Here is a 16073-nt window from a genome sequence, read left to right on the forward strand (position 1 = left end):
TTACCTTTGTAAGAGAAAAAATTAGCCTACGTATACCCCATGTCTGTCTGTATCCATACTATGTAAAATAGAGCAATAAAAAAGATGACCGAGGTAGGGGTCGAACCTACAATCTCCTGATTCGGGCTACGGACCCAGAAGAGCACGTACTGATCGTAGTCAGACGCGATGCCATTTCGCCACACGGCCATATTTAACGTCAAAACATATTTATTTTTATCCGCAAAAATAGTCTCTTGGGCCCAGAACACACGAAACGCGGTCCTTGCTTCCCCTAGTCTCTCGTAAACAGCCTGTTGACAGCCTGTAACACCCTCACACTCAATGAAACGATGCATAAGCATTCAAAAATATATGAAAAGCAAAAAAGCCGATGTACGGTCATTCCGAATTTAAACTCTACAGCGCCGCCACCAGGCACCGGCCCAGCGCAAACTTGCAAATTACTAATACAAAACACCGTTCAAGTTGATGGTAGCACCGAGAAAATTACGAGAAAAAAAAAGATCACAGTTCGCAGTTCGATGTGTACATTGAATGATTTGTACAATGTAGTTGTACAAAAAAAACATGATGATGATATCGGATTGGATTGGATTGGAATTTGAAAGCTAAAAATTATAATATCACCGCGGGGATGTTAATGATTGGTTTGACTACCGCCAGACGGCGTGATAACGAGCATTGAGTCGAGGAGAGAAGAAGAGAGGGCGGGGGGGAGGGGGAAGGGGAAATCCCACGTCGCGCGCGATCAAGGAAGGGTATAAACATGGACATGGCATGGATATGGACATGGACATGAACCTGTACAGGGATAAACTATAAAACGTACAAAAACGCAAGGGAATAACGGTAAAACCGGGGAGGGTGGGGATGGTTGGGTGAGGTAAATGATCCAATCCTTGCACCGAGTAAGTAAATACTAAACTGAATGAGTGAGAAAAAAAGGGAAAAAAACAACAACAGTATAAAACACAACATCATTAATAACACACGCAAAAAAAAAATTCGTGAATGGGATGATTCCAGAGCATCAGTCCAAGAGTAACACCATCAACCATCAACCATCGTTTCTTCTTTCTTCTTTTCACTTCCTTCTTTCTTCCACTTCCACACATCCCTCACAAGGGGGTACAAATCCCACACACCCAGCTACCAGCTAACCAATCACGCCTCTACCCTCTACAAAAACGTGAACCCCTTCGACCTCGAAAAGTCCACTCCATTCTTCAACTGCTCAAGCGTCAAAAATATCAAAATCGTCGTTGGCTGAAGACGCGTCCACGCAGGCACCCATCCCTTGAACATGAACATCGGTCCGTCCGCTTTCATCGATGCGCGGATGACGCCTAGTGTTGACTGTTATTGTTATTAATCAAGTATTGTTTTTTTAAAGATTTTTGTGAAGGTAGCGTTAGTACGATGTGTGGAGAGTAAAATTGGATAGAGAACGTACGTTCGAGCCAGGTCCGGATGCATTCATAATTCGGCTCTACATAACATAAACCACAACATCAATCATCATGTACAACTACAACGCGAAACACAAAATCAAAAAACCCACCTTTAGCACATCAGCAGGCGAGCACACAGTCGTAGCCACAGTTCCCTACAAACCCAAGCCAATCAGTCCAACATCAAGAAAGAAAGAAAGCCAAAAAAAAGACGAACAGCAGCAAAACTAGCAGTAAAATGACACATAATGTTATCATCAAAATACTTAGTCTTCAACAACTCCGCCTTGAAGAAATCGTATCTGCAAACATCAACGCAATACACGGTCAGAGACAGAGATACGCGGTTGTAAAAGCGAACGTGGAAAATAATAACGTACGAAGCGAGTTGACTGGCGTTCATCAACACAGCACGGAAGACGTTAGGTGTAACTCCACGACCAAGGGACGATACACCTTCCTCTCTCACCATCTGAAAATGAGAAATTCAAGGCATTAGTAACATGCAATAGGACGAGTAAAAACCCCTTCGAAAAGAACCATCTCCAACCCCTTCCCCCCCAAAAAAAAATTAACCCAACGATAACCCAACGAGGCTCTGAAAATCATAGCAGACCCATAATGTATAACGGCTTTTTACCCCTGATCCAGCCCAATGATGCCGGATCACCGTCCCAGGACCTACGTCATCACTTAGCAATGATATCATCCCACCAACGCCGACGATCAAAGCATCAATGCTCTTACCCCCTAACCGGTAGCCCCTAACCCCTAATTCGCCCACAGTCGAACCACCACAAACGTCCCTGAAAGCTTCCAGAGTACCCAAATCGCGCATATACGAACCCAACCTGCGCAACGCCACCAACCCAGAAACGCAACCAACCAACGCAACCAAAAACGAACCAAGCAACCAAAAAGCCAACCAACCAAAAAAAAAATCCAAAGAGCCAAAGAACCAAAACCCAAGAACCCAAAATCCCAAAATCCCAAAAAACATGCAAAGAAAAAACCTGCAAAGAAAAACCTGCAAAAACTCACCCTAAAAAGCGCATCAAAACAATGCTTATAATTGAACCTCTTCTCAGGTGGCTTCGCAAAGTCTCCCTGGAGCCGCACCATCACGATCTCTGTTAACAAAAAAGGGTATTAGGTTCAGTACGGCGGATGCACGTAGATGTAGATGTGGATGTGGATGGGTATGTGGATGTGGATGCGTACCTCCGGGGTTTCCGATGAGACCTGCGATACCACCAGCTGTAAGATGTAAGATGAGATGGGCGGTGTTAGCATTGTACTCGTGCATCCAAATCACAAAGCTAAAAAAGGACAGCAAAAGAAGAAGAAGAAGAAGAAGAAGAAGAAAAAAAGGGAAATAGGGAAATAGGGAGGAAAGCGAAAGCCAGTACCAGAACCAGCACCAGAACCAGGACTAAAGAAAGAAACAGCGTGGTAGTAGAACCCAGCAAAAAAAAGAGTGGGTCCAAGAAAAACGCGTATCCCAACCTAAACCCAACCCAATCGAAAGCTAAGCGCCCACTGGCCCGCTCGCTACACCAATCAAAAACACAAAACAGAGCAGGGCAGAGTAAACCCTCCATCTCCATCTCCATCTCCATCACCCAATCCAACTCAATTCAAAAAAAAGTCAAAAGGCAAAGGCAAAAGTCAAAAGTAACGCGGGTCGGGTCGAACGCGTTTCCCGCCTACTCCGTACACGTACGCGTACATGTACGCGTCTCGCCAAACCCATAACCGAACCCTCAACCGGCGGCAAATCAACTTCCACGAATCCGGGTAGAAATAGAGGTAAAGGTCAAGGCATAGGTAAAGGTAGGGTGCCTGGCCTGGCGCGAAGTTTAAATTCCTCCATGGGATGGTGGGATGGTGGAGAGGCCCCACTTGCGAGTCCAGTCCAGAGTCGGGAGTTGGGAATTGGGAGTCGGGATGTGAGTGTGGGAAGGGGAGTGGGACTGTACTCGGACCCGGCAACAGACACGGACACGGAGACGAAATGAAAACGAACAGGGTAAAATCCAATAGCAAAGTCAAAGCAAAACGAAAAAAAAATGAAAGCAAACTGAAAAAAAAAAAAAAACCAAACTCTGGCAAAAAAACACAAAAAAACACAACCCACCCATACTCCCAGCCGCCGCCAACTTCCACGCCGGCGCGTCCGGACCAGCGCCGAGGATCTTCTTGCTCTCGTCGTAGGCCCAGAAGCGGCACATCGAGTAAGACATTTGGCGGAGCCATGTGCCGGATATGCCGTCGAAGAGGCCGCGGACGCCTGTGTGGTGTCAGCGCCAGGTTATGAAGTTTAATTGGTTGGCGTTGGTGTTGGTGAGGGTTGGGTGCGTGTAAAGTATTGGGTTTGGACGCGGTGTGTATGTGGTGTAGTGTAGTTGAAGGTTGAAGGTTTGACGATGGAGGAAATGCGGTGGGAAACGGTTGATCAGCGATCGAGTCGTTAATTCAATTCATGAACAATACAATGACGTGACCCCCGTCCGTCCGTTGCGATGCGATCAACTGGACAACGAGGGGGTGGGGTAATAGAGATAATAGCGTACCTGCTGTCGAATACGTCTTCTTGATACTCTGAATCATGCGCTTATCGCCCGAGGCCTGTAGGCGGACTTTGGTCAGATCCAGGGGGCTATACGACAAAACAAACACGAGGGTGAGTGTGAGTGGATCGCAGGACCGAAGATTGGAACTGGAACGCACTGGGTGATGGAGGCGGCGATGGTGGCTGCTACACCGCCGAGCCAGAATGGGTAGGGCTGTTTCTTGGGTTTGGCGGGTGCGAGCGCGGCGGGGGCGGCTGCTTCGATCGGGGGTGTTGTGGTGGATGCCATTGGATTTTTGGGTGTGTGTGTGTGTTGATCTATGCGATGCTGGTCACTGTGCTGTGCTGTGGTGCGCTTGTTAGATGTGGTTTGGTAAGGAACTGGGTGGGTGAGAAAGACTTGCCAGTGCTCTACGGTTGTATGGGTGGATCTAGATGGACGGAAAGGTGGGCACCCAGGGGAAGGAAGGGAGGAAGGCGGGGTAAGGAAAGGAGATAGAAGGAAAGAAGGGAGGAGAGGAATCAGGTAAAGGCAGAGAGACTAGTTAAATAAGAGACGGACACGAGTGTGTACTCGGAATTGTGGGTCGTGTGCAGGGGCGGTTGAAACAGAGTTTACTATGTACTACTCGAGTCTTGACAAGCGAGAAAGGAGAAGTAATGCTGGCCCTATGTTTAGGCGAGGCTCGCTCGGTGCAGCGTCGGTAGGTTCAAGTTGGATGGATGAGAATAGAGGGAAGCATTCTTCTTGAAGGACGACTGCCTGCTATGAATAGCGCGCTCGGCTCTTGACTCCGTTGGACCATCCAGATCTGGCTCGTTCGGGAGATGAGTCCATTTCGTACCGCAGTGGGAAGGATGAGTGACAACAACACTTTCCTTCCTTTCCTGTAAATAGTCACCTGCCTCGATGATCTCATGATCTCCATCCCTGCACCTCACTCAATCCCTCTGCTCTATCCTCAACGCTCAACTAGTAGATAACAAGTATTCTATAATTAACCCACCTCTACCCCGCATTATATCTCTTAGCTCTCTGTGGGGTACGTACAGCCTACAGGCACCTTGAATTCGATCCAATTACCAATTCTTCTCCCAGCGTCATCTGCCTTCTCACCGGCACCTGCTACACTCGCCCCATATATATCCTTTATCCCATCCCTTGCGCCTCCTTCACAAATTCATCTATCATCCACTCACGGAAGGATGGATCGCGATCCCTCTCCCGCGGCGGAACCCCTTGACAGTGTCAGTCAATGTCATATATCCTCCTCACCACCTCAATTCACAATCCGAATCGACCCGACATGGGCATATGTCATTGATTCCAATTCGCCTTTTTCCGCTCAAGGGTCCGACTCTTCTGGCGCATCGAATGTCTTGGTTGCTCTAGAGTCAGACTAGAGTCCAAACAAGTTCGACGCATCGTTCCTTCTTTTCTGTCCATTCATCTGCTTCTCATTCATTTATCACAAGCTCAGGCTCTCAACCCAGAAAGGGAGCTTGAACGAACGATGACCGTCACCTACCTCACCCGCTATCACGTATCGACGCATCGACACATGGCTATACTATCTATACTATTATATTCCACCCGTCATGGAAGCTATCACCGACAATCAAAAGAGAAGACTAGAGACATATATACTTAGCACGCACACCAACGTGCTATGTATAACAAGCACCAGCACGAGCGCGATCGTCCCGGGCTACAAAAGACACGGACACGGACACGGACGTGTATGCGCATGCGCCCGCGCAGGCTATACTTACAACCGCCTCGCAACGTTCCACGTCACCCTCCATTCCCTTAACCTTTCCCTCCACTCCATAGTTTCACTGGCATTTCAATTGATAACAACACATCCAAACGACGTGAAATTTATCAATGAATTGAATGACCGTACGAGGGAACAATTTCTCTCGTCTTCAGATCCGGTAACCTTCAACTGTATGTATCAGCTCTTTAGTCGTTTCTCATCTCTCACATTTCACATCTCGCATTTTTTTTCACGTCTTTTTCAGGTTGCAGAATGTGTCTGCTTCGGCTGCAGAACTTTCGAGATCGAAATAGCGCAGGTGGCAGTGAGGCGTCCGCAACAACCTCGGCGCGTCCGTATACCCAAATATCTACGAATATATGCGAGCATATCATGCTCTAATATTATCACAGTGATACGCAATGCGCATAATCACGCATGGCACACATCTCTCATACCTTTTATTTATTATTTATTATTTCTTTTGATTCAGTTTTTTCATTCGTTTTTTCAGCGAGACCAACTGTAACTGCCAGTCACGGTCTTTTGGATGGACATTGCCAGTGGACCACGCCCGACTGACCGACCGCCCGCCCGCCCGCCCGCGTCTCATTGACAAACTCGAGATTTTCGCGTCGTCTGCGTCTGCGTCTCCTTCTCCTTCTCTTTTTCCGTCTAAATCCTTTTCACAGCACACCCCTGCATCCATCCATGCATTCATTTATCCCCCAACAACCAAAAGAAGAAGAAGAAGAAGAAGGAGATGTGTACGTATACCTACCACTCACCCAGCGGCACTGCGCATTTTGCACTCAGCACTTCAAGTTGGCACTCTGCCAGTAAACCATTCATCCAAGTCGAAACGTTGAAACGGAAGGCCTATTCCGAAGATGCCAGTGTTCGTGTTTGTGCTCTTACTATACCGTAGAACCCCTCCGCTCCCCATCCTCATCATCGTTATAGTTATCATCCTTCTCATCCTCCTCATTATAACTATCATCAATATCATCAACTGCTCATGCCGGACGCTCCTACGACTCGGACTCGGACTCGGACTTGGACTCGGACTATCTGCGTCTTATTCTTACCTTGTGCTCTCGCTTTAACTGTCGTTCTGGCTTTGGCTGTTAGGCTCGGTATAATAGGTTAGGTTAGAGTCGTGCCAGACCGCAGACCGCAGATCAACCACCATTGCATTGGCATTGGCAGCGCGACGGCTCCCAAGTCCGCTGTGCGCTCCTTGAAAACGATCCTTGTTGTCGTCCCGCTGGCGATTCACGAGGGCCTACTTCTACTTGATCTTGGCTGATGACGACTGAGGTACTGAGGCCCGGGATTATGTGTGTAATTTGTGCTGCAGCTTGTTGTGTAGCGTTTGGTTGATTCTATATACGCTCTACGATGTTCTGTGTTCTGTGTTCTGAACGGAAAATCGTGTCATACAGGCCACACTCATCTACATCTACATTCCCAGTCGCATGCGAAGCACCCCTCACCCCTCACACCTCTTCCCTTCTCCCCCTTTGGCGCATATGCATACATGCATATAAATATAAATATACATACACACATGAATGTATTGCATAGATGGTAGGGTGGCGAGGCACAAGGCACAAGGTGCATGAGAGCATGAGATGACGGTAACATTTTGTAAGAGTTATGACTTATACATATACTTTCTCGGAGCTTGAAGAGTCCGACTCGAGTTGGCCATGATGAGTCGAAAAGTTCGAGATTCTAAGCTCTAGCTCTATGTCTTGTCTTGGGTGTCAAAGCCCCTATTTTCAATTTCATCCGCAGCGCGCCGCGACGCGACGCGTTTTAATGCAAGTAGGCCGCGTGATGTACTTAAGTCTTATGATCAAGGGTGTGACATCATATTTGTTGATGCTTTTTCGTGTTGTCACGCCTAGCATCCACCCCCTGTTCTTTTTGCGATCAACTTTGTGAACTTTTGCTACCTTATCATGAATCATCCAACTGTCGATTCAGCCTCGTTAGGTCTCAATTTGCACTGCATACCACGCACGAGGATGACGGCGCCAGAGTCGGCTCAAAGCTACTTCGGCGGCCACTTCGAAGTTCGAACATGGTCATGGCCCAAGTCTCCCGGCAAGGTTATGATATAGGGATACTCCCCCCATCTCTCTGATATGTAGTGCCAGTGAACGGTGGGAGAGGAAGATACCGAACATTGGAGAATCCACAGTCACTCCTCGCTATTATCAATATCATGCGAGTTTACCTTAACAGTTTTGACTCAATCCGACTTAAATCTCATGTTGAAGCTCCTCAGGTTATTTGCAAATACAAGTACAACTGTCCACAGCCCTACCACTTATACACCGCTTTCTCTGTTCCTCGGCCTCTGGTAATAGTGTCTTTCCGAAGTTTTACCTACACACCACTTGAATCTTGTCCATGCATTCCGAGATTTCAGTGTTACTTACCAGTGCCAAAATATAGATTCGCTCTCCCCGGCTCGCTGTTCCCGCCCCCGGCACGTCGCTGAAATCACAACGTGCACTCAAATAACACTCCTTCGCTGCTTCACGGCCCACGGGCCGCTGCGCATCGCTGAGCTGCTGTTCAGGCGAATGTATGCGCCATGGTAGGCATTTTGAGCGTTGATGAAAGATTGAGAGTCTCCAACTTCGAGGGTTCCTTTCATATGGGGTGTTATCATGTGTCGAGGTAAAAGATTCGAAGAAGGGGCGTTTTGCTCGTTTTCGTTTTTCGTTTTTCGTTCTTCGTTCTTGGTTCTTCTTTTTTTGCTGCTGAACGTGATGCTTATTCGAGGGGTATAAAGTGGTGTACTTTGCACCATACCCAGGTTCGCGTTCCTGCCTTGTCCACGGAAGAAAAGACGCCTCACGACGTTGACCTACAAATTATGGGTATCAAAATCTTAGAGGGTTGTTGGCGGTTGTTATTAGCGTCGTTGATATTTACATCCGTCGCGTCTCAGATCTCTGCAAGGAATCGTGTATCTGCTCCTTTATTCCTTGCGATATCCTCTGCTGGTCACCTCCACCGCGCTATTTCAGATTCTGCGAACGCTACTGCGCGCATTCAAGCTAGGAAGCTGACACCAGATGTTCAATGGGATCAATACAGTCTTTTCGTAAAAGGCCAAAGAGTGTTCATATAGTAAGCCACACCAACCATCTTTCATCTCCTTCCATCACACTCAGTACCACATCATTCACATCGCCTTCGCCTTAGCTCAGGGGAATTCCACACGTACCGTCTCCCCTATGGAAAGCCAGACTGATCTGCTCAATGTTTGGCTCATGCCGCGTGATGGCCTTTGTAAATTAAACAATAAATAAATAAATAGTCATTTTGCTTTATAAATCAAGGTGTATCACGATGTCACCGTGACTGATTAAATATTTGTTCGGTACTGAACGTGTAGAGCACAACTCGCTGCAGAGTACTTTCAGTATTGTTCACATACCTTCATATTTTTGCTCCTATAAATTACTTTTAATAATTAAGAACCAAACCTCCCGCCCTATGGAAACCCATAGAACTTTAGAACATTGATATCAATTTGAAATGTCACGACAGGAGTAGGTGAATAGGAGTCCATTGAACCGATGGACGACTTGGACACTTTTATTCCTTAACCATTTCCACGATTATCCTGCTTTATTCACCATTTTCTATTATGAACAAGCCAACTGGAGATTATGAGGCCGAGTTTACATCGGAGCAGAACATGCCAGTTCAATGTAATCGATGCAAACAGCAATTTGCACCGGGTACCCGGCTCCAATGGATGCATAATAAGCATCAAGGCGAAGGGCGTTACCTTTGTGGCTCATGCTACGAGTACTATTTATCGAAGAAAACTACGATACGTCGTGATAACAATCAGGGTCACAGTTAGTCTATCTTTAATATTTATTGTTAATTGACTTTATAATCTTTATTAGAGTCCGAAATAGCAGCTCGTAATGTTAGAGCTTTGCCGGTTGCTTCAGCTGCCGCTCACGTTGGTCGTGGTGAGTAATGTTTAATCTTTGGAATAATGGTTTCTCATTTAAATTGAAAATTAATAGTAGATAATGCTGCAACTTCCGAAGCAGCTATAGTCCAGAAGCATATTGCTGCAGCGCAGCGTGATGGTAAGTTAACCAACTATCCGGTAATGTCCAAATCTGAACAATAATTAGAGCGCCTTGCACCTGTTGTTGCTGTGGGAAGAAATATTACACAAAGTGTTGCATATGGTTCTCCAGTCACAAATAGGCCTGCTCGACAACAAGGCGTTAGCTCTTTTGGAGCTCTGTCTGGTCCTGGATCGACTGTTGTGAATGTCGGTCTCAAAGCCAAATCGCTTACCTTTCCACAAAAGGATTTACTCAATCCGGGCTATCAAGAAGCACATGGATTTTATAACGAGATGCGCCAACATTTTGCGGCTATGGCGTATAGCTCCGCAGCCAATGCAGAGCTTGTAGTGGTCAAAGTTTGGCTTTCTGTCCGTGTTCCGACCAAAAAAAGCCCAGTTCATATTGCTGTAAGTAATTTGGTTCTTATTTCTATGATATATTCAGCTTAATATTGGTATATTTTAGGGTCTTCATGAGGCCGTTTCAAATATTCCAGTTCATATAGGTCTAACTAATCTTAAACGGGTAATGTATTATGCTTTACTTCCTCAATTTTTGGAATGGTCAAAGGGGTTTCCTTTGCGTATCGATGACTGTGTTGTTAGGAATAAGTTATGGGTTGAACTTATTCCAAAACAGCCAGATGTTGATGCTATATCAGAACACTTTTTCAGTTTCAAAGGTCGGAATAAGCTTTCAAAGATTTTTACTCCGAAGCAAGGAATTGAACTATACCTTTGTATTACTCACCGCCTTTATGAGTCTATAATAGACCATATTACGGAGCCAAAGGAAACTTCTCATCGGCGGAATGATGAAATGCAGGTAAGTGTTTTACTAGGTTTCTTTTGTAATGAGAATGACTAATATATTTTAAAGCCTTCAGCTTCGCTTCATGGAAGTATAGCATCTAAGGCTGTAAAGCGCAAATATTGGGAATCAGATGTTAGTAAACATTTTTGTTCTACTTACAACCACAGACTTACTGCAATTTTAGAATTTTGAGGCTGATCCAGTAGAGGGTCCATCACTTCAGCATACAGCAGATGAGCTAAAAAATGCACTTCAGCTTCAAGTCCCACCGCGCAAAAAAAATATGAAATCGTTATGTAAGTTTTAAATCTTTTTCTATGTTTAAAGTTAGAAAATGTACTAAATTCATGTTTTTTTATAGTTCAGACAGTTATTGAAGATGTTTCGTTCTTCAAACTACCACCTCCAGTTTCATTCAGCGACTTGGTTAAAAACCCAGATGAGCTTCAAAATCCCCAGCACTTTGCACCAATGAATGCAACTATTTCCTATGATCCTTCAGCTATACCGTTTAAAGGAGCTTTTAAATTGGCTCGCGTGGGATATACTTCTACGCCCTTTCTCGGCAGTCAACTTTCAAATACTCGTATTTGTATCAAGCAAATATTTGGTGGTATTGACCCAGTAACAGACAAGCCTATTGTTTACGAGGGTCAAACTCAGGCAAAAAAGGTCAGCATTGAATTGAACTGTCTTGGTTGGGCATCTGCTCTTATGGAACTCGTCTATCAGTAAGCTTTTATTCTCAAATATACTAAAAAGGTTCCAATTGCACTAATGCATGGTAAATTTATTAGGTTTATTCAAAGGGAAAAGCGCACCAGAGGAGTGCCTCCTTTTACTATTCCGGTTATGCGCTACGTCAACTCGGGTCTTGCTATTTCCAAGACCAACAATGCCAATGTCTACCTTTTGGAAGAATACATCGAAAGCAAATCTCCTACTGGTGATGCATGGTTTGTGAAATATCTCAATAACAGCTCAGCACGCCCCGTTTATTTCGCGAATCCGGAACAAAATGAACGGTCACAATTCCTCTCGTTTGCACAACACATTCAATATATTGAGACAAAGGGACTTGCCTTTGTTTCTGATTTTCAAGGCACGTATATCTTGTTTACTAAATTGTTACTTTTCTAATTAGTGCAATTCCTGATTATTATAGGCGGACGAACCCTTCTAACAGATCCTCAAATTATAACCCATCCGTCAGTAACCAGTTACTAATTTACATATAGCGGTAGCTGATATTAGCCTTATTGTTTTAGCTCAATACCAGGCCTTATATTTGGTGACGGAAACACAAAATTTGAAACATTTGCTCTCGAGCACGATTGTAACAAATTTTGTCAATTTTTTGGACTTCCTAAAATTGACCGACCTCGTATCAATCTGGCCGACATTCCACCGCTAGTGGAATCGGATTCACTTCCCAGCCAAATTCGTCATCAGAAAAGCGATTCCGGGAGTGCAGATATGGAATTATCAGAGGATTAATAGCTTTCTTCAGACATGCTCTTAAATTGCTGAAGTCTTGTGTGCCATAATAAATGAATTGTGTGACAAACTAATATTCTAAACAATGATCCTAGTAAATAAAATGATACACAGAGTGAGTGATCAGACAAAACTAGCAGCACGGCAAGCCAATGCTAGATACCGTCCTGCTCGAAGACGCGACTTTGTAACTAAATGTGACGTGACTCGATTTTGTCACAGGCTCTTGGTTGATTATTCTGACGTGTCTTAACTTGTGCTTTGTCGCCTCCCCTCCACTGACGCTCTCTCTGGCAACACTAAGAGGTTCACCGGTGTTTTTGAAAGCCTGCTGCTCACTTCATAACACCAAGGATCATCCCTGGGCCAGGGTTATGGTGTGAGCAGCAGTTAATCAAACACAGTGGTGCCACAGGGTGTTCTTTACTGCCGCCTATGCCACAACAAGCAGCCTGTTCAAACCAGCAACAAGGGAAAGGTGGAGGGGGTAAAGGGGAGGCCCATGAAATGGGGGATCCATAAGGTGTGTAACCTGCCATTTTCAGTGGCAAACATCACTTCCAACATCTCTATGAATAGGGCCCTACTTGCCCCCACCCCTCCCTCACAGTTTGCACCAATTAAGACGTCGGCGGGCATGTCTCTGCCACCGCCGCGTTCCTCCGTTCGACGAGCAGCTTAAGCTGCTCGTTTCTGCTGCCGCCGCCCTCCTTCGTTCGACGAGCAGGAGCGCTGCCGCCGCCCTCCTCCGTTTGACGAGCAGCTTATGCTGCTTGTTTCTGCCGCCGCCGCCCTCCTCCGTTCGACGAGCAGCTTAAGCTGCTCGTTTTCGTTTCTGCCGCCGCCGCCGCCCTCCTCCGTTCAACGAGCAGCGCTGCTCGTTTCTGCCACCGCCGCCGCCCTCCTCCATTCGACGAGCAGCTTATGCTGCTCGTTTCTGCCGCCGCCGCCCTCCTCCGTTCGACGAGCAGCTTATGCTGCTCGTTTCTGCCGCCGCCGCCCTCCTCCGTTCGACAAGCAGCTTATGCTGCTCGTCTTCGTTTCTGCCGCCGCCGCCGCCCTCCTCCGTTCAACGAGCAGCTTAAGCTGCTCGTTTTCTCGTTTCTGCCGCCGCCGCCGCCCTCCTCCATTTTAAGCTGCTCGTTGCTGCCACCGCCGCCGCCCTCCTCCGTTTGACGAGCAGCTTATGCTGCTCGTTTCTGCCGCCGCCGCCGCCGCCTCCTCCGTCTGTTCGTCTCTTGCCGCTGCCGCCCCCTCCTCTGTTTGACGAGCAGCTTATGCTGCTCGTCTCTGCTCGTACAAGACGACGAGCAGTAACCTCGGCGTTGCTGCTTGTTTCGCCGCCTCCCGTCCCACCCATGTTACGACAAGCAGCGCCGACGTTGCAATTCATCCCACCCCACCGCCCAGGTCGTATCTACGAGACGACGAGCAGCAACTGTAAGGCTGCCGATTGTCTCGCTGCCTCACCGTGGCCCATCCATGAACCTACAAGCAGCTTTGCGACTGCTGCTCATCCCTCCACCCCAACGTCTCACCCTGTCCGAGCAGCGCAAAGAGGCGTGCGCGCAATGCCGCTCTCGTGTTGATGAGAGCGGCATTGCTGCTGCTACTCGTCCCGCCTTCTCCCAACAACGCGCATCGACATAGCGACTCAACAGCGGCCCACCTTTCCTATCAACGACCAGCTGCTTCGCGCAGCTGGTCTGTGTCCGAGACTACAGCCGCCGCTGCCGCCGGTGTGTCCCGCCATTCCCGACGACCAGCATTCCGCTTCCACCGCCTCCATCGACAACCACCAGCACGAGGCAGCTGGGTCGTGTCGCCGCTGCCGCTGCCGCCCTTCCCCGCTCTAGCCACCATCGACAATCACCAGGGCAAGGCTGCTGGGTTGGCCGCCGCTGAGGGGGAAGAAGAAGACAGCACAGCTGTGTTTGCATTTCCATTCGCATTTGCGTGTCCACCAACCCTTGATTGGCGAGGAAGTATCTACTTTCTATTGTATTTTAGCACAATTAACTGTTTTTTATGCCCAATAACTGATCATTGTGTAGTTGATACTAAGACTAAGTAATTTATAGATTTACTGTGTTATTTATTCTTCATCTGTATCTGTAAATGAAGCATAGTTTCCATCGTCTGAGTGTTCCTGCAACCCAACAACTTTATCACCTTGTCGCAGGTCTTTCATTCCATCAAGTAAAGATATTTCCTCTTGATCAATACCTTGTTCTTCAGCAACACGCGCAGTCAGAACAACTTCAATTTCTTCATCAACCTCACCACGAAAGCGCTCGAGCATGGTACGATAAATTTCCCAAAAACTGGCCATTGTTACCTCAGGAGTCCCAATGTCCTCATAAATCTTTCGGGCTCGTTTGTCAAAGGTGGGTGGTGTAAGTTGAAAAACTGGGTGATCTTTGGGTGCATACTCGTTTTCAAGGTCATCAAGAAGGTCTTCTGTAACAGGAATCTATTCAATGTAAATTGAATTTCTGGTCTATAGTATCTACACAATAAACATACCTTAAAGTCAAGAGCATTGAATTTTTCGGGCTTGGTGCGAATTAACAGAGGAGCACCGAGTGGGAGAATTTTCTTGCGGTCTGAACGTGGTGCCGTTCGATTTTTGGTATTTGCCCACTTGTCAAGCTCGTTTTGCAGCCATGGAATTGCGATCCAGCGGAAAACCAAGCTATGTAAACAATAATTAAAACAGATATCACAAAAAATTATGATCAAACATACTTTTCAACAACATTGGTAACTTCATACCATCCAGAAACAACTCCTTGTTGGAACAAATCCTCATAACCAGGAGCAAAGTCACGACGAAATACCGACCAATTGATTTCAGGCTTGATGTTGGCTTTATGCCAAAGCCACCTATGTTGCAGAGTCCCAACAAGAGTAGGATCAAGCCGGTGTCGAGCCAAGGTCTGAACGTTGGCTACACCAAAATTTTCTGATCCTGGGTCACTTTGCGTCGTAAGAGGAATAGCTGTTTAAAGTTAACTTTATTCAGTAAAAATAATAGAAGAGTAAAATTAAACCTACCGCCATATTTGCGAGCCGTATCAATAAAATAACCAGCAATTAGACGGGGATTCTTGTTAGTCCACCATACCTTTAACCAATTCAGGAATCCAGTGAATGGATCTGCACTGTGGTGAAGCCATAGTCCAAACCGAGGACCCCATTTGTCGTGTTGGTCTTGGGCCCAAGTATCGTTAACACCAGCAGCATGGTAGCGTCTGCGTTTGAATCTACGAGCCTTCCGAGCCTTTAGCGCATCGGGCTCAGTCATTTGAAGATAATTATAAACAACACTTCTGGTGTAGACTATATTTGAGCAAGTTCTTCCAAAAATGATAATATTCAATTCATACCGAGGAACTCTGATATTAAACTCAACCCGTAGCTGCTTTCTAATCATTTCCACACCTCGAGTAGGGAATCTAGTTCGCATTTCCTGAATGGCAGGGGCAATTGACTCCAAGGTGTGCTTTTGTTGTCGAGTACTGAGAAGATCCCACTTTTTTCTAAGCCTTTTAATGCTCGACACACTAGAAGTAGATTAATTGATACGTATTCCCGTGTCCGTAGAGGTAATAACAACGCACCTTAGGCCATACAATTCTGTATTGTAATGGTCTTTCATATTGTCCTGAATCTCACGATCGTTCTGACCTAGATCATTGTAGAACTGTACGTATTCCTTGATTTCATCCTCAGGGGCTTGTGGATCAATAGATGACTTCAGTTTCTATTACCTATTGTACAAAACACAAGACTTACGAAGTGGTTTATGCTGGTTCGGCATTGATTTTAATACAAAAAGAATAGAAGAGACGGC

The 16073-nt window shown here is 46.3% G+C and overlaps 3 protein-coding genes and 1 non-coding gene across 4 annotated transcripts; 1 reads left to right on the plus strand and 3 right to left on the minus strand.

Moving 5' to 3' along the window:
- Positions 1–85: 85 nt before the first annotated feature.
- JR316_0011673 lies at positions 86–189 on the minus strand. Its single transcript has one exon. It is a non-coding gene; the product is annotated as a tRNA-Arg (tRNA).
- Positions 190–1182: 993 nt separating this feature from the next.
- Positions 1183–4315, minus strand: JR316_0011674 (Mitochondrial dicarboxylate transporter; the record flags this gene model as incomplete). The annotated part of the gene is made up of 10 exons (XM_047897319.1): positions 1183–1359; positions 1457–1492; positions 1565–1609; positions 1672–1756; positions 1835–1926; positions 2496–2584; positions 2676–2711; positions 3592–3744; positions 4028–4113; positions 4185–4315. 10 exons carry the CDS (start codon positions 4313–4315, stop codon positions 1183–1185), a joined length of 930 nt encoding a protein of 309 aa, XP_047743728.1.
- A 5144-nt stretch (positions 4316–9459) lies between these two features.
- JR316_0011675 (uncharacterized protein) lies at positions 9460–12217 on the plus strand (the record flags this gene model as incomplete). Its single annotated transcript, XM_047897320.1, has 10 exons — positions 9460–9676; positions 9728–9796; positions 9857–9919; positions 9968–10314; positions 10373–10732; positions 10787–10852; positions 10905–11016; positions 11082–11451; positions 11530–11826; positions 11989–12217. 10 exons carry the CDS (start codon positions 9460–9462, stop codon positions 12215–12217), a joined length of 2130 nt encoding a protein of 709 aa, XP_047743729.1.
- Positions 12218–14312: 2095 nt separating this feature from the next.
- Positions 14313–16040, minus strand: JR316_0011676 (uncharacterized protein; the record flags this gene model as incomplete). Its single annotated transcript, XM_047897321.1, has 7 exons — positions 14313–14690; positions 14744–14912; positions 14966–15218; positions 15275–15549; positions 15607–15783; positions 15841–15955; positions 16016–16040. The coding sequence occupies 7 exons, from the start codon at positions 16038–16040 to the stop codon at positions 14313–14315; spliced, it is 1392 nt and encodes a 463-aa protein (XP_047743730.1).
- Positions 16041–16073: the final 33 nt, after the last annotated feature.

This window comes from Psilocybe cubensis, chromosome 11 (genome assembly GCF_017499595.1).
Source record: "Psilocybe cubensis strain MGC-MH-2018 chromosome 11, whole genome shotgun sequence".
NCBI classification, from domain to species: domain Eukaryota; kingdom Fungi; phylum Basidiomycota; class Agaricomycetes; order Agaricales; family Agrocybaceae; genus Psilocybe; species Psilocybe cubensis.